The 25,931-nt window shown below is 37.0% G+C and overlaps 3 protein-coding genes across 3 annotated transcripts; all 3 read left to right on the forward strand.

Annotated features, from left to right (window-relative positions):
* The first annotated feature begins 3,253 nt into the window (after positions 1-3,253).
* LOC137653249 (actin, alpha skeletal muscle-like) lies at positions 3,254-4,537 on the forward strand. Its single transcript, XM_068386619.1, has one exon. The coding sequence runs from the start codon at positions 3,306-3,308 to the stop codon at positions 4,437-4,439; it is 1,134 nt and encodes a 377-aa protein (XP_068242720.1). The 5' UTR covers positions 3,254-3,305; the 3' UTR covers positions 4,440-4,537.
* Positions 4,538-12,093: 7,556 nt separating this feature from the next.
* LOC137653250 (actin, alpha skeletal muscle-like) lies at positions 12,094-13,377 on the forward strand. The gene has a single exon (XM_068386620.1). The coding sequence runs from the start codon at positions 12,143-12,145 to the stop codon at positions 13,274-13,276; it is 1,134 nt and encodes a 377-aa protein (XP_068242721.1). The 5' UTR covers positions 12,094-12,142; the 3' UTR covers positions 13,277-13,377.
* Positions 13,378-21,341: 7,964 nt separating this feature from the next.
* Positions 21,342-22,627, forward strand: LOC137653676 (actin-2, muscle-specific-like). The gene has a single exon (XM_068387254.1). The coding sequence runs from the start codon at positions 21,393-21,395 to the stop codon at positions 22,524-22,526; it is 1,134 nt and encodes a 377-aa protein (XP_068243355.1). The 5' UTR covers positions 21,342-21,392; the 3' UTR covers positions 22,527-22,627.
* Positions 22,628-25,931: the final 3,304 nt, after the last annotated feature.

Consider the following 25,931-nt stretch of genomic DNA (forward strand, 5'->3'; position numbering starts at 1 on the left):
GCATGTAACTAGTGCCAGATTTTGCATAATTCAATTGCATATTTCGTGTTTTGGGAGTAATTGGGTCAAAGATTAAGGTAAAATAATATTTTTTAGCTATACCAGGATCAAATTTGATACGATTTCTGTGAAACTAGTGTCAAAATTGGCATAATTCAGTTACTTATATTATGATATACAACATGATCAAGGTAAAGGTACTAAAAGGTGAAAAACGTATATTTGCTATATCATGGTCGAATCTCATGAAATTTGATGGGATGCTTGGCCATTATCAAAGGATAATTTGATAAGATTTTAGGAGTGCCTGGGTCGAAGATTAAGGTCAAGGTAACAAAAAGGTCCCCCCCCAAAAAAAAAATATTTGTATATATATATATATATATATATATTTATTTATTTATTATATATATGAATGCTATATATATATAAATATATATATATATATATATATATATTTATTATGTATATAAATATATATATATATATATAGATATAAATATATATATATATATATATATATATATATATATATATATATATATATTTTTCTATGATGATTGAAAATTTAGATATACAGTATGCATTTATTAAATGAATTATGTATTTAATAAATGATAAGTGTAATGCAGGAAGAAATACTAACGAGCTTATAATTGACGGTGTTTAAAGGTTATAAGTCGCTCATGAATGGCAGAGGCAAGGGACAATGACAATGCCGTAGCAGGACAATGCCCTAGAGACTGACCATACATACATATGATTAGCGCATAAGCACCCTCTCCATCCAAGAAAGGACGAGGGCCAGGCATGTGCCTGGCTGCTGATTACTCGGCAAGTATGATGAGGTTGCAGATATTACCGAAAAAAAAAGAAAAAAAACTGTCGAGCTTATGCGGGACTTCAACCCCAGTCTAGCAAATCGTCAGTCAGTGACGCTTCCAATAGGCCACCATGACCCTTGATAACAGATAGTGATAATATAGTTACTTCATTTAACGATGGATTATCTCGTGATACCAAGACGTAACTATTTGAAAGAAATTATCATGGGATCGCTTATTTGCTGTTGGAAATTGTAGCCAAGGTAGAACAGATAATTCTGAAGTAATAGAGAGGTATCGCGTTAGTTGGACGGATAATTGAAACAATTATTATAAATTACACTTGACATATTCTTTAGCATTATTCCCTACTAGCAAAAACTAATAGCATTTGTTGCTTACTAAATTTTCTTACACACTAATAGAAAAATTATATTTATTATTAAGAATTATTATAATGTGAGAAAATAGGACCAATATATTCCGTAAAACTCTTCGCAGTTTAAAATTAATTCAAAGGAGGAATTTTATATGAATTAGCGGGGCAGTTAAGTATTATATGATTCAGGCGTGTTAGTAAATGTCAGATTTCCCATCTACTGAAGTTCAATGGCTACTTTGCAAAGAAAGATAGGAAGCGAGACGAACGAAGAAATATGTAAAAAAGAAAAAAAGAAAACAAACATTTAGAAGCCATTAGAGTCCAAGTTCCAAGGATTCTGTTACTAAAGAGAAGATACTTCTAAAAATCCATGCTTTGGTAATCTGGCCTCTCCCCCCGTTTTTCACTTGGCGCTGGTTTCTAAGATAAGAAAAGTAAGAAAAAAAAAAAAACGTAGTAAATCGTGAATAAGCCACAGTCGTCCCGGTATAAAAGGAGGAACGCGATGCTTGGCTGTCTTAGTCTTCACAGGATTCAAGCAGGGTAGGTAGCATCTCAAATGAGAATAGTGAAAGAAGAGGAAGAAAGGAGTACCTGTTCAGAAAATATGAAAGCGAGTTTAGAAAGCAAGTTCCCATCTCCCATATGTTCCGTGTGTGGGCGTCTGTTTTTTTTTTTTTTTTTTTTTGTGCTGTGCGGGTCGTATTTTGAGATGTGTCATTGCGTTAAGGTTCAGTTCACAGTGTTGAGTGGTGTTTTTATTTTTCGCTTTATGGGCTGGTCAAGACGCCAATAACCCGTGATCTCACGCGATCTGCTTCACGTTACTACCAGAAGGATTTCTTCGAGTAGGGTCTCCTAAATTACGTGTTAGGATTTTTTAGATTTAATAAATGTTATCTAAGAAACGTTTTGAGAAAGAATAGATACTGTTTTGATTTTAACAATTTGCGAAAGAGTCTTGATGTATTCTATAACATTAATTAGGCCGTTTTGTACAATTGCGCTCTACAATTGTTGATAATTTATTCTAAGATCAGTTAAGAATTTATTTGCAAAATCCGTTGTCAAATCACTCGAGTATAAAAAGAAATCAGTGAAATTTGAGAATATCCGATGTGATAAGGGATGGTAATTATGGAATGGAAATTGTATCACTTTGATGGAAGTTAACATAAATGAAAACAGCTATAATAGTTTACTGGGCGATATTTGAGAAACAGACTCATATAATTTACGTATATCTAATCCACCGCTTAACTTTTATCTCAACTGTTTTAAAAAAATTCAGTGTAATGACGATAGCACTTTTAGAAAAAATATAGAAGTTTAGTTGGCTAATATCTTCTGCTCTTCTTATACATAGTAATTTAGTATTGTTGGGACTTGTGTGTTGATTTATTCCTTACGCTCTTTCTTTTCTCCAAGATTCTTGTAAAGCTTCCAAAACACAATTTATATCATCTCCACTGTTGATCAGATCGTTAGTTTAATTTACTCGTTAATTTTTTTTGTCACATTACTTATCTCTCATCACTTTTTAGTCGGGAACCGTATTTGTGGCAGCGAGTTTGAGTTTGAATGCCTAATAGTAAGAATGATTCTTATTTCCCACATTTATTTAGCATTCTTAAACGAAGACGAAAAAAATTATTACAGCATTAAAACCATTTTTCTTAATTTTTTTCTGATTTCTTGCTGTATAGATCAGTATCTTACTTTTGGGTCTAATCTTTCCACATTAAAAAATTATTTTTTTCCAATTGAATAACCTTGTTATTTAAAACTTCTTGGGATCTTAATCCTCCCCGCTTTATAATCAAATTCGAGCAGAGTAAAATGAGACTACAGGAAAATCCAATATATAACAAAACTAAAAGTATGGATTAGTTAAAACATCAACTACATAAAAAAAAAGCACTTTTCACTTATGATTTTGTGTGAGAAAGTTTGTTATATACTGGATGAGTAATAATAAAACATTAAATAAAAATGAGACTGTAGGGAGGTTATCGGTAAGTATTAAGGATATTGAAGCAAGTCATTTTATTTTTTATGAAATTTCAGGATAGTAATCGACTCCATAACCAACCACCACCATGTGTGACGAAGAAGATGCTGCGGTACTCATCTGCGACAATGGCTCCGGTCTTGTCAAGGCTGGCTTTGCCGGTGATGACGCTCCCCGAGCTGTCTTCCCCTCCATCGTTGGCCGCGCTCGTCACCAGGGTGTGATGGTCGGTATGGGTCAGAAGGACGCCTATGTCGGCGATGAGGCTCAGAGCAAGCGTGGTATCCTCACCCTCAAGTACCCCATTGAGCATGGCATCATCACCAACTGGGACGACATGGAGAAGGTCTGGTACCACACCTTCTACAATGAGCTCCGTGTTGCCCCTGAGGAGTGCCCCACCATGCTCACTGAGGCTCCTCTCAACCCAAAGGCCAACCGTGAGAAGATGACTCAGATCATGTTTGAGTCCTTCAACATGCCCGCCACTTACATTTGCATCCAGGCTGTGCTCTCCCTCTACGCCTCTGGTCGTACCACTGGTGAAGTTTGCGACTCTGGTGATGGTGTCTCCCACATGGTGCCCGTCTATGAAGGTTTCGCTCTTCCCCATGCTATCCTCCGTCTGGACTTGGCTGGTCGTGACATCACCAGATACTTGATGAAGATCATGACTGAGCGTGGCTACTCTTTCACCACCACCGCTGAGCTTGAGATTGTCCGTGACATCAAGGAAAAGCTCTGTTACATTGCCCTGGACTTCGAGAATGAGATGAACACTGCTGCTGCTTCCTCCTCCATCGACAAGTCCTACGAACTTCCTGATGGTCAGGTCATCACCATCGGTAATGAACGTTTCCGTGCTCCTGAGTCCATCTTCCAGCCTTCCTTCCTTGGTATGGAATCTGCTGGTGTTCATGAAGTCGTCCACAACTCCATCATGAGGTGCGACATTGACATCAGGAAGGACCTTTTGGCCAACATTGTCATGTCTGGTGGTACCACCATGTATGCTGGTATTGCTGACAGAATGCAGAAGGAAGTCACTGCTCTTTCTCCATCCACCATCAAGATCAAGATCATCGCTCCCCCTGAGAGGAAGTACTCCGTCTGGATCGGTGGTTCCATCCTTGGTTCTCTGTCCACCTTCCAGGCCTTGTGGATCACCAAGGAGGAATACGACGAATCTGGCCCCGGCATTGTCCACCGCAAGTGCTTCTAAATATGAAATCAGTATATTATTGACAACATTATTTAAAATGATGTCATTCCATAATTTCATGTTATTATCGTATTTTTGTATACAATAAAGGGTTATGGGCTGTAATGTTTTCTTTACATGGTTTCACTATCAATTTTTTGGTTAATTTCTTTTTGTAATTTATTTATCTTTTATAGAAAATATATTTCCCCCATACAACTAAAAAAAACTTTCTTTGACAACTACTATACACCAAGCAAAGTCCTACTAGTTTCAACGTTATCTGCTATGCTACAGTATATAACGTTTGTCATATTTTTCATTATATAAGCCCACTATGATTTTTTACTAGCCATGAAGGTTTTATGGATTCTTGTGCTTTATTACAAGAGTAATTCAGGTCGCCCCCCCCCCCTTTTTTTTTTGGTGATATAACTTGTGCTTAATTCACTGCAGACAATTCCTGTTTCCCTTGTCTTCTGAAAGAAAGGCAAGGGAATGAAGAATGCCTGCACAAGATTACTTATTATTTTCATTACTCACAAGTAGAGAGAATGGATGATAACTGATTTTTATAGAATTTAAATAAAAGGAAAAGAGAAGTGTATAATAAATAATGAATATATATTGATAGCTATTCTTTTTCTTATAATAGACTTACATTAAAAAATTTGTATTTCATATTGTTTCGATGGAAGACATTATTATTGCTGCTGTTACCAGACCGGTAGATATCAGCTAGGATTTGTAACAAAAGACTATTTAACGTTTTAAAGGCCGCTCATGAATGGCAGAGGCAAGGGACAGTGACATTGTCTTAGAGGCTGAGCATATATACATATGATTAGCAACTAAGCCCCCTCTCCACCCAAGGTAGTATCTGGCAATGGCGGTTGATGACTAAGCATGTAGATCCATACGCTCCCGGATACATCCCCCCCCCCCCATCCTTACCTTACAAGGATGGTGAGGTTGCAGACACTAAAGGAACTATCGAGTTTGAGCGGGACTTGAAGCCCAGTCCAGTGAGCGCCAGACAGGTGTGTTTTCAATAGGTCACCACAATACTAGTGTATGCAACTCTCTAGAATGATGGCTAAATATTTAGATAGCTATGCACGAACACAGACACACGCCCCCTCTCACCAGGGGTATGACTACTCCTCCGTCCTACTTGAGGGTCACATAAGGATGGCAAGTGCATGTTTACATTCAACATTTTTCTTTTTTTTATGCTTGAGATTGGCATAAAATTGGATAATATGATAACAGAATGATAATAGTTTAAATTAGTTTATTACATGTAACTACTTTTTTATGTAGAATTTGAGGACAATTGTAGTGTTAGAGAAAATGTAGATAGGGCATCCTTCTTTATTTATATGGGCTTTGATTGCTGTACATGTATTACACGTCCCCCCTCCCCCCCCGGACAGACAAGTATTTTAAAGAGTGGGACCTGGCCTAGAGCCACTTAGGTTTTAGGTTGTCAATGGTTATCCAATCCTTTTTACCACGAACGTTGAGGAGTAGAGTTTTCAGAGTGAAGTTTTCAGAGTTCGATGGATGACAAAGAATGGACCCGTATATGGGGGCATAAGCAGTAGCTTGCAAGTGTCGGTGCACACAAAGACATATGTTGTGGCATGTAGGGCTTTCACTTTATGCTTCTTTGTTGGGAATTGTAAGTATGATGGCAGGTGGTAAATTTTCCGACACAACGTAATGTAGATGCTGGAGATTATTTGAGGAGGTGGCGGGCAGAAAAAATTCCGCAGAGAAGGCCAATGGGTCACCATATACCATTTCAATTGCCAATGCTTTTCACCGTGGTTGTAAACACAACAATCGACCAATTATCAAATATCTGATTCACTGTTCAGATTGACCAAGGCAAAATAAGATTTATGGAAAATCTGCACATATCATTCCAGCTTTCTTTGTGATTCTGGCTTGAATTTTCTCGTGTGAGAAAAAACATTGAACATTGTCGAATAATTACTCTATAAATTGATCTTTGGTCAGGTGAACGAAGGCACAATGGATTTTAACTAAACTTGTCTAAACTGATCCACAATTTCATTGAAGATACACTGTATATATATATATATATATATATATATATATATATATATATATATATATATATATATATATATATATATATACACGTGTCACTTATAACTGTAATCGAACAGTTTAACATGTTTTTTTTTCAAAAAGGCCCATAAAAGAAACACAGGAAATAAATAAATCACTATATTTCGGTCAATAAACATTGACCCTCTTCAGGATGTAAAGTAAAAATGAGGAATACAGTGGAGAGTGACGGTTTATATAGGAAAGCAAAAGGGTGTGTCCAATTGTTCTACAGATGTTATAATTGCTGGGCACCAGATTAACTGGAGTGAGTCGTCTTTGCTTTTTAAGAGTACCTGTCCGTACAGAAGGAAAATCCTGGAATCAGCCATCATAAATCAATCAAACACAATGAACCTATATGGCGGCCAATGGAAAGCTGACACAGTGGACAATACTCTTCTCAACCCTATCATTAAGAAGATAATCCACGGAGACCGGCCACCAGATATGCATCAGAGGTCAAGATATCCTCTGAGCGGTTCAACAATAAGAAGACGCACCTGGATGTAATTAAATTTGGCTAATCCTTGCAGCAATTATAACAACTGTAGAACAATTGAACACACCCTTTTGCTTTCCTATATAAACCGTCACTCTCCACTGCATTCCTCATTTTTACTTTACAACCTGAAGAGGGTCAATGTTTATTGACCGAAATATAGTGATTTATTTATTTCCTGTGTTTCTTTTATGGGCCTTTTTGAAAAAAAAAAAACATATGTATAGTTTTTGTATGTACGTCACTCACTGCGATACAAGATTTTTATACTTTGATATCCCAATGGATGAGTTCACTGCCTAGAGTTCGATTAACTCAAGCAACAAAGTCTTGAATTCTGCCTTGGTAGATATACTTGTTATATGTAATTCCCCCTTTGGTTATGTTATTTTCAAAGTAAAGTGAATTCGACATTAAGAAATATTTTAGTTGATTTTTTTTAATACACTTATACACATATGTATATCTATAATTTATTTACATGCGTGCGCGTGTGCGGGTGTGTGTGTAACTCACAACAGCTGACAAGTGATGTACATAAAATAAGAATTACAACCACGAAAGGAAAAGTGAAAGTACTAGACTTGAGTTTGTACTTTTGTCTTATTTATGCCATCTTATTGATGAAATTGTATTTCTTTTCAATGGAAGTATGAACTCTGAGCAACAACTCTTCGGGGAGTATAGTTACTCCAAGACATATCTGATCTGGCACTCTTCCAAAAATGATAGGCCTCCTACTTCTCTAAATAAGCAGGTGTACAATCATCATTGACCCAGGGTTTATCCTTAATAATAATTTATCAACTAACTAAACCTTTGATATTTACTGATTAGTACAGGAAAGGTTAACATGAGTAAAAATCCGTGATTTATTTGAATGATTTGTTTTTATATCGTTCATGTTAATATTGCGGTAATGTATCCTAGTATCACAATTTTGTATAAAATCTTGCCTCATGATTTTACTTAACTGACCAACAATTTTCGACTAGGTTAGCCTTTTTGGGTGAGACACAGAGCTGATTAGTATCATAAAAGCATTGGCAGTGTTATGGACAGTGGTGTTTAAGTGGCACTGCACAGTACCAATACAGCAACAGTCTAATAAGTTGCCAGACGTGTGTGTGTATGATAGAAATAAAGGGTTGTACTTCAGAAACATCTGTTTCTTTCTCATGACAGATTCAACTAGAGGGCCACCCAGTAGAGAGCATGCCTTCGCCACGCCATGCAGTCGTATTTTTCTCTTAAGTCCACTGTGTACTTGTATTTCGATGTAACTTCTTCAAAATCTAATAGATTTGTCCTTGGGTCATTCCCCACATGTCTACCAAATTACTGTAGAATTGGTTCAGTAGTTATTTCGTAATGGTGTTCACAAACAAAAAATTTACAAGCAAAATATTTCCCATTTACTTGGTATTGCGATTATTTTCAAAGTACTGCTGCATAATTATACTTTGTCCGTAGTGTTACAGATTCATCCTTGGGTCATACTTAACATGATTACAAAGTTTGGTTAAAATCGGTGCAGTATATAGTTTTTTTGTGTAAAGTTCCTCAGAAACAAACAAAGAAACATATAAATAAATAAACGATGACAGGAATGAATACATACCCTTTGCAAAATCTTTGATCTACCAATAAAATTTTTCTATAAGGCATTCAGCTATTCCACAGCTTGTGTATTATTATCTTCGCCAGAAGGTTATATTTTCCTTGGCGTGTATTTAATTATTTATGTATGTTTGTTTGTTTTTAGTGCATAACTCAAAGACTATTTGATCGAATCTCATGAAATCTGGTAGTATGATTGGCCATGATGCAAGGAAAATTTGATTAGATTTTGGGAGTGATTGGGTAAAAGGTGAAGGTAACAAAACGATCAAAAACGTATTTTTGCTTTATCATGGTAAATTTTTATCAGATTGCATTAAACTTGAACCAGATTTTTCATAATTCAATTGCATATTTCGTGTTTTTGGGAGTAATTGGGTCAAAGATTAAGGTAAAATAATATTTTTTAGCTATACCAGGATCAAATTTGATACGATTTCTATGAAACTAGTGTCAAAATTGGCATAATTCAGTTACCTATATAATGATATACAACATGATCAAGGTAAAGGTACTAAAAGGTGAAAAAGGTATTTTTGCTATATCATGGTCAAATCTCATGAAATTTGGTGGGATTATTGGCCATTATCAAAGATAATTTGATAAGATTTTAGGAGTGCCTGGGTCGAAGATTAAGGTCAAGGTAACAAAAAGGTCCCCCCCCCAAAAAAAAAATGTGTTTATATATATATATATATATATATATATATATATTTTTTTTTTTTTTATATATATAAATGATATATATATATATATATATATATATATATATATAAATATATATATATATATATATATATATATAATTTTCCTATGATAATTGAAAATTTAGATATTCAGTATGCATTTATTTAATGAATTATGTATTTAATAAATGATATGTGTAATGCAGGAAGAAATATTAACGAGCAGGACAATGCCCTAGAGACTGACCATACATATATATGATCAGCGCAAAAGCACCCTCTCCATCCAAGCAAGGACGAGGGCCAGGCATGTGCCAGGCAGCTGATGACTCGGCAAGTATGATGAGGTTGCAGATATTACCAGGGGAAAAAAAAAAAAAAAAAAAAAACTGTCGAGCTTATGCGGGACTCTAACCCCAGTCTAGCAAATCGTCAGTCAGTGACGCTTCCAATAGGCCACCATGACCCTTGATAACAGATAGTGATAATATAGTTACTTCGTTTAACGATGGATTCTCTCGTGATACCAAGACGTAACTATTTAAAAGAAATTATTATGGGATCGCTTATTTGCTGTTGGAAATTGTAGCCAAGGTAGAACAGAAGTATCACAGAGGTATCACGTTTATGTTGGACGGATAATTGAAAAAAGTATTATAAATCACACTTTACATATTCTTCAGCATTATTCCCTACTAGCAAAAACTAATAGCATTTGTTGCTTACTAAAATTTCTTACACGTTAATAGAAAAATAATATTTATTATTAAGAATTATTATAATGTGAGAAAATAGGACCAATATATTCCGTAAAACTCTTCGCAGTTTAAAATTAATTCAAAGGAGGAATTTTATATGAATTAGCGGGGCAGTTAAGTATTATATGATTCAGGCGTGTTAGTAAATGTCAGATTTCCCATCTACTGAAGTTCAATGGCTACTTTGCAAATAAAGATAGGAAGCGAGACGAACGAAGAAATATGCAAAAAAGAAAAAAAGAAAACAAACATTTAGAAGCAATGAGAGTCCAAGTTCCAAGGATTCTGTTACTAAAGAGAAGATACTTCTAAAAATCCATGCTTTGGTAATCTGGCCTCTCCCCCCGTTTTTCACTTGGCGCTAGTTTCTAAGATAAGAAAAGTAAGAAAAAAAAAAAACGTAGTAAATCGTGAATAAGCCACAGTCGACCCGGTATAAAAAGAGGAACGCGATGCTTGGCTGTCTTAGTCTTCACAGGATTCAAGCAGGGTAGGTAGCATCTCAAGTGAGAATAGTGAAAGAAGAGGAAGAAAATAGTACCTGTTCAGACGATTTGAAAGCGAGTTTAGAAAGCAAGTTCCCATCTCCCATATGTTCCGTGTGTGGGCGTCTGTTTTTTTTTTTGTGCTGTGCGGGTCGTATTTTGAGATGTGTCATTGCGTTAAAGTTCAGTTCACAGTGTTGTGTGGTGTTTTTATTTTTTGCTTTACGGGCTGGTCAAGTCGGAAATAACCCGTGATCTCACGCGATCTGCTTCATATTACTACCAGAAGGATTTCTTCAAGTAGGGTCTCCTAAATTACGTGTTTGGATTTTTTAGATTTAATAAATGCAATCTAAGAAACCTTTAGAGAAAGAATAGTTACTCTTTTAATTTTCACAATTCACGAAGGTCGTGATATATTCTATAATATTTATAAGGCCGTTTTGTACAATTGCGCTCTACAATTGTTGATAATTTATTCTAGGATCAGTTAAGAATTTATTTGCAAAATCCATTGTCAAATCACTCGAGTATAAAAAGAAATCAGTGAAATTTGAGAATATCTGATATGATAAGGGATGGTAATTATGCAATGGAAATTGTATGACTTTGATGGAAGTTAACATAAATGAAAACAGCTATAATGGTTTACTAGACGATATTTAAGAAACAGACTCATATAATTTACGTATATCTAATTCACTGCTTAACTTTTATCTCAACTGTTTTAAAAAATTCAATGTAATGACGATAGCACTTTTAGAAAAAATAGTTAGCTAATATCTTCTGCTCTTCTTATACATAGTAATTTAGTATTGCTGGGATTTGTGTGCTGATATATTGCTTACACGCTTTCTTTTCTCCAAGATTCTTGTAAAGCTTCCAAAACACGACTTATATCATCTCCACTGTTGATCAGATTGTTAGTTTGATTTAATCGTTATTTCTTTTGTCACATTACTTATCTCTCATCACTTTTTAGTCGGGAACCGTATTTGTGGCAGCGAGTTTGAGTTTGAATGCCTAATATTAAGAATAATTCTTATTTCCCACATTTATGTAGCATTCCTAAAAGAAGACAAAAAACTTATTGTAACATTAAAACCATCTTTCTTAATTTTTTCTGATTTCTTACTTTATAGATCAGTATCTTACTTTTGGGTCTAATCTTTCCACATTAAAAACTTATTTTTTTCCAATTGAATAACCTTGTTATTTAAAACTTCTTGGGATCTTAATCCTCCCCGCTTTATAATCAAATTCGAGCAGAGTAAAATGAGACTACAGGAAAATCCAATATATAACAAAACTAAAAGTATGGATTAGTTAAAACATCAACTACATAAAAAAGGCACTTTTCACTTATGATTTTAAGTGAGAAAGTTTGTTATATACTGGATGAGTAATAATAAAACATTGAAAGAAAAATGAGACTGTAGGGAGGTTATCTGTAAGTATTAAGGATATTGAAGCACGTCATTTTATTTGTTATGAAATTTCAGGATAGTAATCGACTCCATAACCAACCACCACCATGTGTGACGAAGAAGATGCTGCGGTACTCATCTGCGACAATGGCTCCGGTCTTGTCAAGGCTGGCTTCGCCGGTGATGATGCTCCCCGAGCTGTCTTCCCCTCCATCGTTGGCCGCGCTCGTCACCAGGGTGTGATGGTCGGTATGGGTCAGAAGGACGCCTATGTCGGCGATGAGGCTCAGAGCAAGCGTGGTATCCTCACCCTCAAGTACCCCATTGAGCATGGCATCATCACCAACTGGGACGACATGGAGAAGGTCTGGTACCACACCTTCTACAATGAGCTCCGTGTTGCCCCTGAGGAGTGCCCCACCATGCTCACTGAGGCTCCCCTCAACCCAAAGGCCAACCGTGAGAAGATGACTCAGATCATGTTCGAGTCCTTCAACATGCCCGCCACATACATTTGCATCCAGGCTGTGCTCTCCCTCTACGCCTCTGGTCGTACCACTGGTGAGGTTTGCGACTCTGGTGATGGTGTCTCCCACATGGTGCCCGTCTATGAAGGTTTCGCTCTTCCCCATGCTATCCTCCGTCTGGACTTGGCTGGTCGTGACATCACCAGATACTTGATGAAGATCATGACTGAGCGTGGCTACTCTTTCACCACCACTGCTGAGCTTGAGATTGTCCGTGACATCAAGGAAAAGCTCTGTTACATTGCCCTGGACTTCGAGAATGAGATGAACACTGCTGCTGCTTCCTCCTCCATCGACAAGTCCTACGAACTTCCTGATGGTCAGGTCATCACCATCGGTAATGAGCGTTTCCGTGCTCCTGAGTCCATCTTCCAGCCTTCCTTCCTTGGTATGGAATCTGCTGGTGTTCATGAAGTCGTCCACAACTCCATCATGAGGTGCGACATTGACATCAGGAAGGACCTTTTGGCCAACATTGTCATGTCTGGTGGTACCACCATGTATGCTGGTATTGCTGACAGGATGCAGAAGGAAGTCACTGCTCTGTCTCCATCCACCATCAAGATCAAGATCATCGCTCCCCCTGAGAGGAAGTACTCCGTCTGGATCGGTGGTTCCATCCTTGGTTCTCTGTCCACCTTCCAGGCCTTGTGGATCACCAAGGAGGAATACGACGAATCTGGCCCAGGCATTGTCCACCGCAAGTGCTTCTAAATATAAAATCAGTATATTATTGACAACATTATTGAAAATGATGTCATTCCATAATTTCATGTTATTGTCGTATTTTTGTATACAATAAAGGGTTATGGAATGTTATGTTTTCTTTACATGGTTTCACTATAAATTTTTTGGTTAATTTCTTTTTGTAATTTATTTATCTTATAGAAAATATATTACCCCCATATAACTAAAAAAAACTTTCTTCGACAACTACTATACACCAAGCAAAGTCCTACTAGTTTCAACGTTATCTGCTATGCTACAGTATATAACGTTTGTCATAGTTTTCATTATATAAGCCCACCATGATTTTTTACTAGCCATGAAGGTTTTATGTATTTTTATGCTTTATTACAAGAGTAATTCAGGTCGCCCCCCCTTTTTTTTGGGTGATATAACTTGTGGTTAATTCACTGCAGATAATTCCTGTTTCCCTTGTCTTCTGAAAGAAACGCAAGGGAATGAAGAATGCCAGCCCGAGATTACTTTTTATTTTCATTATTCACAAGTACAGAGAATGGATGATTACTGATTTTTATAGTATGTAAATGAAAGGAAAAGAGTAGTGTATAATAAATAATGAATGTATATTGATAGCTATTCTTTTTCTTACATTTAAAAATTTGTATTTCATATGTTTTCGATGGAAGACATTATTATTGCTGCTGTTACCTGACCGGTAGATTTCAGCTAGGATTTGTAACAAAAGAATATTTAACGTTTTAAAGACCGCTCATGAATGGCAGAGGCAAGGGACATTGACATTTTCCTAGAGGCTGAGCATATATACATATGATCAGCAACTAAGCCCCCTCTCCACCCAAGCTAGTATCTGGCAATGGTGGTTGATGACTCAGCATGTAGATCCATACGCTCCTGGAAATATCCCCCCCCCCCCATCCTTAGCTTACAGGGATGGTGAAGTTGCAGACACTAAAGGAACTATCGAGTTTGAGCGGGACTTGAAGCCCAGTCCGGTGAGCGCTAGACAGGGGTGCTTTCAATAGGTCACCACAATACTAGTGTATGCAACTCTCTAGAATGATGGCTAAATATTTAGATAGCTATGCACGCACACAGACACACGCCCCCTCTCACCAGGGGTATGACTACTCCTCCGTCCTACTCGATGGTCACATACGGATGGCAAGTGCATGTTTACATTCAACATTTTTCTTTCTTTATGCTTGAGATTGGCATAAAAGTAGATAAGATGATAGCAGAATGAAAATAGTTTAAATTAGTTTATTACATTTAACTATTTTTTTATGTAGAATTCGAGGACAGTTGTAGTGTTAAAGAAAATGTAGATAGGGCATCCTTCTTTATTTATATGGGCTTTGCTTGGTGTGCATGTATTACACGTCCCCCTCCCCCCCCGGAGCAGACAAGTATTTTAAAGAGTGGGACCTGGCCTAGAGCCACTTAGGTTTTAGGTTGTCAAGGGTTATCCAATCCTTTTTACCACGAACGTTGAGGAGTTAAGTTTTCAGAGTGAAGTTTTAAGAGTTCGATGGATGACAAGGAATGGACCCGTATATGGGGGTATAAGCAGTAGCTTGCAAGTGTCGGTGCACACAAAGACATATGTTGTGGCATGTAGGGCTTTCACTTTATGCTTCTTTGTTGGGAATTGTAAGTATGATGGCAGGTGGTAAATATTCCGACACAACGTAATGTAGATGCTGGAGATTATTTGAGGAGGTGACAGGCAGAAAAAATTCCGCGGAGAAGGCCAATGGGTCACCATATACCATTTCAATTGCCAATGCTTTTCACCGTGGTTGTAAACACAACAATCGACCAATTGTCAAATATCTGATTCACTGTTCAGATTGACCAAGGTAAAATAAGATTTATAGAAAATCTGCACATATCATTCCAGCTTTCTTGGGGATCCTGGCTTGAACTTTCTCGTGTGAGAAAAAACATTGAAAATTGTCGAATAACTGTGTATATATATATATATATATATATATATATATATATATATATATATATAAATATATATATATATATATATATATATATATATGTCTTACGTATAACTGTAATCGAACAGTTTAACATGTTTTTTTTTCAAAAAGGTCCATAAAAGAAACACAGGAAATAAATAAATCACTCTATTTCGGTCAATAAACATTGACCCTCTTCAGGATGTAAAGTAAAAATGAGGAATACAGTGGAGAGTGACGGTTTATATAGGAAAGCAAAAGGGTGTGTTCAATTGTTCTACAGATGTTATAATTGCTGGACACCAGATTAACTGGAGTGAGTCGTCTTTGCTTTTTAAGAGTACCTGTCCTTACAGAAGGAAAATCCTGGAATCAGCCATCATAAATCAATCAAACACAATGAACCTATCTGGTGGCAAATGGAAAGCTGACACAGTGGACAATACTCTTCTCAACCCTATCATTAAGAAGATAATCCACGGAGACTGACCACCAGATATGCATCAGAGGTCAAGACATCCTCCGAGCGGCTCAACAATAAGAAGACGCACCTGGATGTAATTAAATTTGGCTAATCCTTGCAGCAATTATAACAACTGTAGAACAATTGAACACACCCTTTTGCTTTCCTATATAAACCGTCACTCTCCACTGTATTCCTCATTTTTACTTTACAACCTGAAGAGGGTCAATGTTTATTGACCGAAATATGGTGATTTACTTATTTCTTGTTTCTTTAATGGGCCTTTTTGAAACACACACACACACACACACACACACACACACATATATATATATTATATATATATATATATATATATATATATATATATATATATATATATATATATATATAGTTTATGTATGTACGTCTCTCACTGGGATACAAGATTTTCATACTTTGATATCCCAATGGATGAGTTCACTGCCTAGAGTTCGATTAACTCAAGCGACAAAAGTCTGAATTTTGCCTTGGTAGATATACTTGTTATATGTAATTCCCCCTTTGGTTATGTTATTCTCAAAGTAAAGTGAATTCGACATTAAGAAATATTTTAGATGATTTTTTTAAATACACATACACATATGTATATCTATAATTTATTGACATGCGTGTGCGTGTGCGTGTGCGGGTGTGTGTGTAACTCACAACAGCTGACAAGTGATGTACATAAAATAAGAATTACAACCACGAAAGGAAAAGTGAAAGTACTAGACTTGAGTTTGTACTTTTGTCTTATTGATGACATCTTTTTGATGAAATTGTATTTCTTTTCAATGGAAGTATGAACTCTGAGCAACAACTCTTCGGGGAGTATAGTTATTCCAAGACATATCTGATCTGGCACTCTTCCAAAAATGATAGGCCTCCTACTTCTCTAAATAAGCAGGTGTTCAATCATCATTGACCCAGGGTTTATCCTTAATAATAATTTATCAAGTAACTAAACCTTTGATATTTACTGATTAGTACAGGAAAGGTTAACACGAGTAAAAATCCGTGATTTATTTGAATGATTTGTTTTATATCGTTCATGTTAATATTGCGGTAATGTATCCTTGTATCACAATTTTGTATAAATTCTTGCCTCATGATTTTACTTAACTGACCAACAATTTTCGACTAGGTTAGCCTTTTTGGGTGAGACACATAGCTGATTAGTATCATGAAAGCATTGGCAGTATTATGGACAGTGGTGTTCAAGTGGCACTGCACAGTACCAATACAGCAACAGTCTAATAATTTGCCAGACGTGTGTGTGTATGATAGAAATAAAGGGTTGTATTTCAGAAACATCTGTTTCTTTCTCTTGACAGATTCAACCAGAGGGCCACCCAGTAGAGAGCATGCCTTCGCCACGCCATGCAGTCTTATTTTTGTCTTAACTCTACTGCGTATTTGTACTTCGATGTTTTTTTCTAAAAAATCTAATGGATTTGTCCTTGGGTCATACCCCACATGTCTACCAAGTTACTGTTGAATTGGTTCAGTAGTATTTTCGTAATGGTGTTCACAAACAAAAAATTTACTAGCAAAATATTTTTCTTTTATTTGGCATTGCGATTATTTTCAAAGTACTGCTACATAATTATACTTTGTCCATAGTGTTACAGATTCATCCTTGGGTCATACTTAACATGGTTACAAAGTTTGGTCAAAATCGGTGCAGTATATAGTTTTTTTGTGTAAAGTTCCTCTGAAACAAACAAACAAACAAACATATAAATAAATAAACGATGACAGGAATGAATACATACCCTTTGCAAAATCTTTGATCTACCAATAAAAATTTTCTAAAAGGCATTCAACTATTCCACAGCTTGTGTATTATTACCTTCGCCAGAAGGTTATATTTTCCTTGGCGTGTATTTAATTATTTATGTATGTTTGTTTGTTTTTGGTGCATAACTCAAGACTATTTGAACGAATCTCATGAAATCTGGTGGTATGATTGGCCATGATCCAAGGAAAATTTTATTATATTTTGGGAGTGATTGGGTTAAAGACGAAGGTAACAAAAAGATAAAAAACTTTATTTTTGCTACATTATTGTCAATTTTTATCAGATTGCATGAAACTAGTGCCAGATTCTGCATAATTCAAATGCATATTTCATGTTTTGGGAGTAATTGGGTCAAAGATTAAGGTAAAATAATATTTTTTAGCTATACCAGGATCAAATTTGATACGATTTCTATGAAACTAGTGTCAAAACTGGCATAATCAAGTTACCTATATTATGATATACAACATGATCAAGGTAAAGGTACTAAAAGGTGAAAAACGTATTTTTGCTATATCATGGTCAAATATCATGAAATTTGGTGGGATGATTGGCCATTATCAAAGGATAATTTGATAAGATTTTAGGAGTGCCTGGGTCGAAGATCAAGGTCAAGGTAACAAAAAGTTCCAAAAAAAAAATATGCATATATATATATACATATATATATATATATATATATATATATATATATATATATACATATACTGTATATATATATATATATATATATATATATATATATATATATATATATATATATACGTATATATAATTTTTCGATGATAATTGAAAATTTAGATATTCAGTATGCATTTATTTAATGAATTCTGTATTTAATAAATGATATGTGTAATGCAGGAAGAAATACTAACGAGCTTATAATTTGCGGGGTTTAAAGGTTTAAAGGTCGCTCATGAATGGCAGAGGTAAGGGACAATGACAATGCCGTAGCAGGACAATGCCCTAGAGACTGACCATACATACATATGATCAGCGCATAAGCACCCTCTCCATCCAAGGAAGGACGAGGGCCAGGCATATGCGTGGCTGCTGATGACTTGGCAAGTATGATGAGGTTGCAGATATTACAAAAAAAAAAAAAAAAAAAAAAAAAAAAAACTATCAAGCTTATGCGGGACTCTAACCCCAGTCTAGCAAATGGTCAGTCAGTGACGCTTCCAATAGGCCACCATGACCCTTGATAACAGATAGTGATAATATAGATTCTCTCGTGATACCAAGACGTAACTATTTAAAAGAAATTATCATGGGATCGCTTATTTACTGTTGGAAATTGTAGCCAAGGTAGAACAGAGAATTTTGAAGTAATAGAGAGGTATCGTGTTTGTGTTGGACGGATAATTGAAACAATTATTATAAATCACACTTGAAATATTCTTTAGCATTACTCCCTACTAGCAAAAACTAATAGCATTTGTTGCTTACTAAATTTTCTTACACGCTAATAGAAATATAATATTTATTATTAAGAATTATTATAATGTGAGAAAATAGGACCAATATATTCCGTAAAACTCTTCGCAGTTTAAAATTAATTCAAAGGAGGAATTTTATATGAATTAGCCGGGCAGTTAAGTATTATATGATTCAGGCGTGGTAGTAAATGTCAGATTTCCCATCTACTGAAGTTCAATGGCTACTTTGCAAAGAAAGATAGGAAGCGAGACGAACGAAGAAATATGTAAAAAAGAAAAAAAAAAGAAAACAAACATTTAGAAGCAATGAGAGGCCAAGTTCCAAGGATTCAGTTACTAAAGAGAAGATACTTCTAAAAATCCATGCTTTGGTAATCTAGCCTCCCCCCCCCCCGTTTTTCACTTGGCGCTGGTTTCTGAGATAAGCAGAAAAAAAAAAAAGTAGTAAATCGTGAATAAGCCACAGTCGACCCGGTATAAAAAGAGGAACGCGATGCTTGGCTGTCTTAGTCTTCACAGGATTCAAGCAGGGTAGGTAGCATCTCAAATGAGAATAGTGAAAGAGGAGGAAGAAAGGAGTACCTGTTCAGACAATATGAAAGCGAGTTTAGAAAGGAAGTTCCCATCTCCCATATGTTCTGTGTGTGGGCGTGTGTCTTTGTGCTGTGCGGGTCGTATTTTGAGATGTGTAATTGCGTTAAGGTTCAGTTCACAGTGTTGAGTGGTGTTTTTATTTTTTGCTTTACGGGCTGGTCAAGACGCTAATAACCCGTGATCTCACGCGATCTGCTTCATGTTACTACCAGAAGGATTTCTTCAAGTAGGGTCTCCTAAATTACGTGTTAGGATTTTTTAGATTTAATAAATGTTATCTAAGAAACGTTTTGAGAAAGAATAGCTACTGTTTTGATTTTCACAATTTGCCAAAGTCTCTTGATTCTATAACATTTATCAGGCCCTTTTTAAATTTACGGATTTATTTTGTTTCTACAGGATATTCAGAAAGCTATAATAAATGTAATCCAAGAAACATTTAGAGAAAGAATAGTAAAGTAGTTTTTGACTTGATCCTCGCAATTTACGAAAGTATCTTGATTCTATAACATTTATTAGGCCGTTTTAAAATCTATGGATTAATTTTTACAGGATACCCAGAAAGCTATAATAAATGCAAACTAAGAAACATTTAGAGAAAGAATAGTTATCTTTATTTATGTTTTTTCGTGATGTTGGGATGACTTCTCTTGGCAATCAATTATCTAGTTTCATAATTATTTGTTTTGATTTTCACAATTTACGAACGAGTCTTGATATATTCTATAACATTAATTAGGCCGTTTTGTACAATTGCGCTCTACAATTGTTGATAATTTATTCTAGGATCAGTTAAGAATTTATTTGCAAAATCCATTGTCAAATCACTCGAGTATAAAAAGAAATCATTGAATTTTGAGATTTTCCGATATGATAAGGGATGGTAATTATGCAATGGAAATTGTATGACTTTGATGGAAGTTAACATAAATGAAAACAGCTATAATGGTTTACTGGGCGATATTTAAGAAACAGACTCATATAATCCACCGCTTAACTTTTATCTCAACTCTTTCAAAAAATTCAGTGTAATGACGATAGCACTTTTAGAAAAAAATATAGAAGTTTAGTTGGCTAATATCTTTTGCTCTTCTTGTACATAGTAATTTAGTATTGCTGGGACTTGTGTGTTGATATATTGCTTACACGCTTTCTTTTCTCCAAGATTCTTGTAAAGCTTCCAAAACACAATTTATATAATTTCCACTGTTGATCAGATCGTTAGTGTGATTTACTCGTTAATTTTTTTGTCACGGTACTTATCTCTCATTAGTTTTTAGTCTGGGATCGTATTTGTGGCAGCGAGTTTGAATTTGAATGTCTAATAGTAAGAATGATTCTTATTTCACACACTTATTTAGCATTCCTAAAAGAAGACGAAAAAACTTATTGTACCATTAAAACCATCTTTCTTAATTTTTTTCTGATTTTTTGCTTTATAGATCAGTATCTTACGTTTGGGTCTACTCTTTCCACATTAAAAAGTTATTTTTTTCCAATTGAATAACCTTGTAATTTAAAACTTCTTGGGATCTTAATCCTCCCCGTTTTATAATCAAGTTCGAGCAGAGTAAAATGAGACTACAGGAAAATCCAATATATAACAAAACTAAAAGTATGGATTAGTTAAAACATCAACTACATAAAAAAGGCACTTTTCACTTATGATTTTAAGTGAGAAAATTTATTATATACTGGATGAGTAATAATTAAACATTGAATGAAAAATGAGACTGTAGGGAGGTTATCTGTAAGTATTAAGGATATTGAAGCACGTCATTTTATTTTTTATTTAATTTCAGGATAGTAATCGACTCCATAACCAACCACCACCATGTGTGACGAAGAAGATGCTGCGGTACTCATCTGCGACAATGGCTCCGGTCTTGTCAAGGCTGGCTTCGCCGGTGATGACGCTCCCCGAGCTGTCTTCCCCTCCATCGTTGGCCGCGCTCGTCACCAGGGTGTGATGGTCGGTATGGGTCAGAAGGACGCCTATGTCGGCGATGAGGCTCAGAGCAAGCGTGGTATCCTCACCCTCAAGTACCCCATTGAGCATGGCATCATCACCAACTGGGACGACATGGAGAAGGTCTGGTACCACACCTTCTACAATGAGCTCCGTGTTGCTCCTGAGGAGTGCCCCACCATGCTCACTGAGGCTCCCCTCAATCCAAAGGCCAACCGTGAGAAGATGACTCAGATCATGTTTGAGTCCTTCAACATGCCCGCCACTTACATTTGCATCCAGGCTGTGCTCTCCCTCTACGCCTCTGGTCGTACCACTGGTGAGGTATGCGACTCTGGTGATGGTGTCTCCCACATGGTGCCCGTCTATGAAGGTTTCGCTCTTCCCCATGCTATCCTCCGTCTGGACTTGGCTGGTCGTGACATCACCAACTACTTGATGAAGATCATGACTGAGCGTGGCTACTCTTTCACCACCACCGCTGAACGTGAGATCGTCCGTGACATCAAGGAGAAGCTTTGCTACATTGCCCTGGACTTCGAGAGTGAGATGAACACTGCTGCTGCTTCCTCCTCCATTGACAAGTCCTATGAACTCCCTGACGGTCAGGTCATCACCATCGGCAACGAGCGTTTCCGTGCCCCCGAGTCTCTCTTCCAGCCTTCCTTCCTTGGTATGGAATCTTCTGGTGTTCATGAAGTCGTCCACAACTCCATCATGAGGTGCGACATTGACATCAGGAAGGACCTTTTGGCCAACATTGTCATGTCTGGTGGTACCACCATGTATGCTGGTATTGCTGACAGAATGCAGAAGGAAGTCACTGCTCTCTCTCCATCCACCATCAAGATCAAGATCATCGCTCCCCCTGAGAGGAAGTACTCCGTCTGGATCGGTGGTTCCATCCTTGGTTCTCTGTCCACCTTCCAGGCCTTGTGGATCACCAAGGAGGAATACGATGAATCTGGCCCCGGCATTGTCCACCGCAAGTGCTTCTAAATATAAAATCAGTATATTATTGACAACATTATTGAAAATGATGTCATTCCATAATTTCATTTTATTATCGTATTTTTGTATACAATAAAGGGTTATGGAAAGTAATGTTTTCTTTACCTGGTTTCACTATCAACTTTTTAGTTAATTTCTTTTTGTAATTTATTCATCTTTTATAGAAAATATATTACCCCCATACAACTAAAAAAACTTTCTTTGACAACTACTATACTCCAAGCAAAGTCTTATAAGTTTCAACATTATCTGCTATGCTACAGTATATAACGTGTGTCATATTCTTCATTATATAAGCCCACTATGATTTCTTACTAGCCATGAAGGTTTCATGGACTTTTATGCTTTATTATAAGAGTAAGTCAGGTCCTTCCCCCCTTGTTTTTTTTTTTTTTGGGGGGGGGGGCGGTGATATAGCTTGTGGTTAATTCACTGCAGACAATTCCTGTTTCCATTGTTTTCCGAAAGAAACGCAAAGGGATGAAGAATGCCAGCCCAAGATTACTTATTATTTTCATTATTCACAGGTAAAGAGAATGGGTGATTACTGATTTTTATAGAATTTAGATAAAAGGAAAAGAGTAGTGTATAATAAATAATGAATATATATTGATAGCTATTCTTTTTCTTATAATAGACTTACATTTAAAAATTTGTATTTCATATTGTTTCGATGGAAAACATTATTATTGCTGCTGTTACCAGACCGGTAGATATCAGCTAGGATTTGTAACAAAAGACTATTTAACGTTTTAAAGGCCGCTCATGAATGGCAGAGGCAAGGGACAGTGACATTGTCCTAGAGGCTGAGCATATATACATATGATCAGCACCTAAGCCCCCTCTCCACCCAAGCTAGTATCTGGCAATGGCGGTTGATGACTCAGCATGTAGATCCAAACGCTCCCGGAAACCTCCCCCCCCCCCCATCCTCAGCTTGCAAGGATGGTGAGGTTGCAGACACTAAAGGAACTATCGAGTTTGAGCGAGACTCTAACCCCAGTCCAGTGAGCGCCAGACAGGGGTGCTTTCAATAGGCCACCACAATACTAGTGTATGCAACTCTCTAGAATGATATCTAAATATTTAGATAGCTATGCAAACACACAGACACACGCCCCCTCTCACCAGAGGTATGACTACTCCTCCGTCCTACTCGAGGGTCACATAAGGATGGCAAGTGCATATTTACATTCAACATTTTTCTTTCTTTATGCTTGAGATTGGCATAAAAATAGATAAGATGATAACAGAATGATAATAGAGTTTAACTTAGTTTATTACATTTAACTACCTTTTGATGTAGAATCCGAGGACAGTTGTAGTGCTGAAGAAAATGTAGATAGGGCATCTTTCTTTATTTATATGGGCTTTGCTTGCTGTACATGTATTACACGTCCCCCCCCCCCCCGCAGCAGACAAGTATTTTAAAGATTGGGATCTGGCCTAGAGCCACTTAGGTTTTAGGTTGTCAAGGGTTATCTAATCCTTTTTACCACGAACCTTGAGGAGTAAAGTTTTCAGAGTTTGATGGATGACAAAGAATGGACCCGTATATGGGGGCATAAGCAGTAGCTTGCAAGTGTCGGTGCACACAAAGACATGTTGTGGCATGTAGGGCTTTCACTTTATGCTTCTTTGTTGGGAATTGTAAGTATGATGGCAGGTGGTAAATATTCCGACACAACGTAATATAGATGCTGGAGATTATTTAAGGAGGTGGCGGGCAGGAAAAATTCTGCGGGGAAGGCCAATGGGTCATCATATACCATTTCAATTGCTAATACACCTATGGTATTCTTGGGAGTGATCCTCAGTCTGAGGAGGGTCCAGGGTAGGTGTGGAAACCAGCTAGAGTCATTGCAGTAGGACATCAAAACTGCTTTGAGGATCTCATGGCAATGTTCCATCATTCCGTTGGCAGCGGGGTTGTAAGCTGTAGTCTCATGTAAGATGATGGGGGAAAGCATGCTCTAATGATGTCCACAATTGAGAAGGGAAAGTAGCACCCCTGTCAGAAGTAATATTTTGTGGGATGCCAAATCTTGATCTCCATTCTCTAAGTAAGGCAGCAGTACTTGGGGCAGATATTGCATCTGTATGGGGATGGCTTCAGGGCATCATGTGGAGTGATCAGTGACTGTGAAAATTAACGCTGTCCTTGGGACATGGGTAGGGTGCCAACCATATCAACAGGAATGTGGGTAAAACTACACTAGAGGTGATAAAAAGTGCCTACGCCCAAATCCTTGTGTCGAAGGACTTCATAAGTTTAACATGAAATATAGGTGTCGACCCTCCTTGACATTTTTAGTAATGCCATGCCATGTAAAATTCGACTTTAATAGCTGTGCAGTAGATTGTCTGAAAGGGTGTGAAAGGCTATAAATCAGTTGAAACTCCTATCGGTGCATAAGGGCAGTTATCCACGGCCTTGTCCTACCTGTGCAGACATCACAGAGAGGGTGGCATTTGACTCATCGAGGGTGAAGTTTTCCCAACATTTCCAGATATACAGCAGCCAGGTTGTTTCTGGAAAGGACATCAGTAATGGGATTCAGTCTACCTGGGATGTGGTATAGGTATATTTAGAAATGGCAGAGAGATGTCAGCATTTATAGGTGGACCAGGCATTGGACTATCGAGTTAAGGTGTGAATAAGGGACCATTTGGTCGGTGTGAATGACGAAAGACATGTCCTCTAAGAAGTTTTGGATGGGACAGACAGCTAAATACACCGCCAGTAGTTTGCGGTTGAAGCTAGAGTAGCTGGATTCCGCCTTGAAAAGTTTTCTTCTGAAGGTTGGCAATGAGCAGTGCGATCCATTGATCATTTGTTAGAATATTATCCCAACAGCGATGTCCCTCCTGAAGGGAACCCCACTTCAGGTTTTTTGACTGGCCTTTGAGGGAGTCATAAAGGGGCCAAGAGTAGAGGAGATGACTAGCAGGATGGCTAGCAGGAACCAGTGGTAGTAGTTCACCATACACAAGGCCTCCTAAAGCACATTCAGAGTCGATGGTTTGGGGAACTTCTGTACCGTTGATACCTTCTCAGGGATGGGATGAACGCTGTCAGGAGTGATGCAATGACTCAAGAATGTCTCTTACTTGGCACCAAAGGTACACAATGATGGCGGTAATGTTCCACAGTATTCACATCTGTCAGCATTGTATGGTTCTCCTCTTTGTTAGGAGTGGAGTTTTTAATAGAATTCTTGATGGGGGAGGTGATTGTTCTTAAGTGCGTTGACTCTGATCGTCACCTCTTTCATAGAAAAGACATTGACATCAGGAAAGGTGTATCGCACTGGTTCTGGCAGGCATAATTCCCAAAAGGCTCCAAGTAGGCAACTTCATGAGAACTATCTGTAGCAGGCTGAAGGTAGGCAA

The sequence above is a fragment of the Palaemon carinicauda genome, chromosome 14, assembly GCF_036898095.1.
Source record: "Palaemon carinicauda isolate YSFRI2023 chromosome 14, ASM3689809v2, whole genome shotgun sequence".
Lineage (NCBI taxonomy): Eukaryota > Metazoa > Arthropoda > Malacostraca > Decapoda > Palaemonidae > Palaemon > Palaemon carinicauda.

Excerpts from the sequence above, each read along its gene's own strand:
- LOC137653249 (XM_068386619.1), top strand. The coding sequence starts at position 3,306 with ATGTGTGACGAAGAAGATGCTGCGGTACTCATCTGCGACAATGGCTCC.
- LOC137653250 (XM_068386620.1), top strand. The coding sequence starts at position 12,143 with ATGTGTGACGAAGAAGATGCTGCGGTACTCATCTGCGACAATGGCTCC.
- LOC137653676 (XM_068387254.1), top strand. The coding sequence starts at position 21,393 with ATGTGTGACGAAGAAGATGCTGCGGTACTCATCTGCGACAATGGCTCC.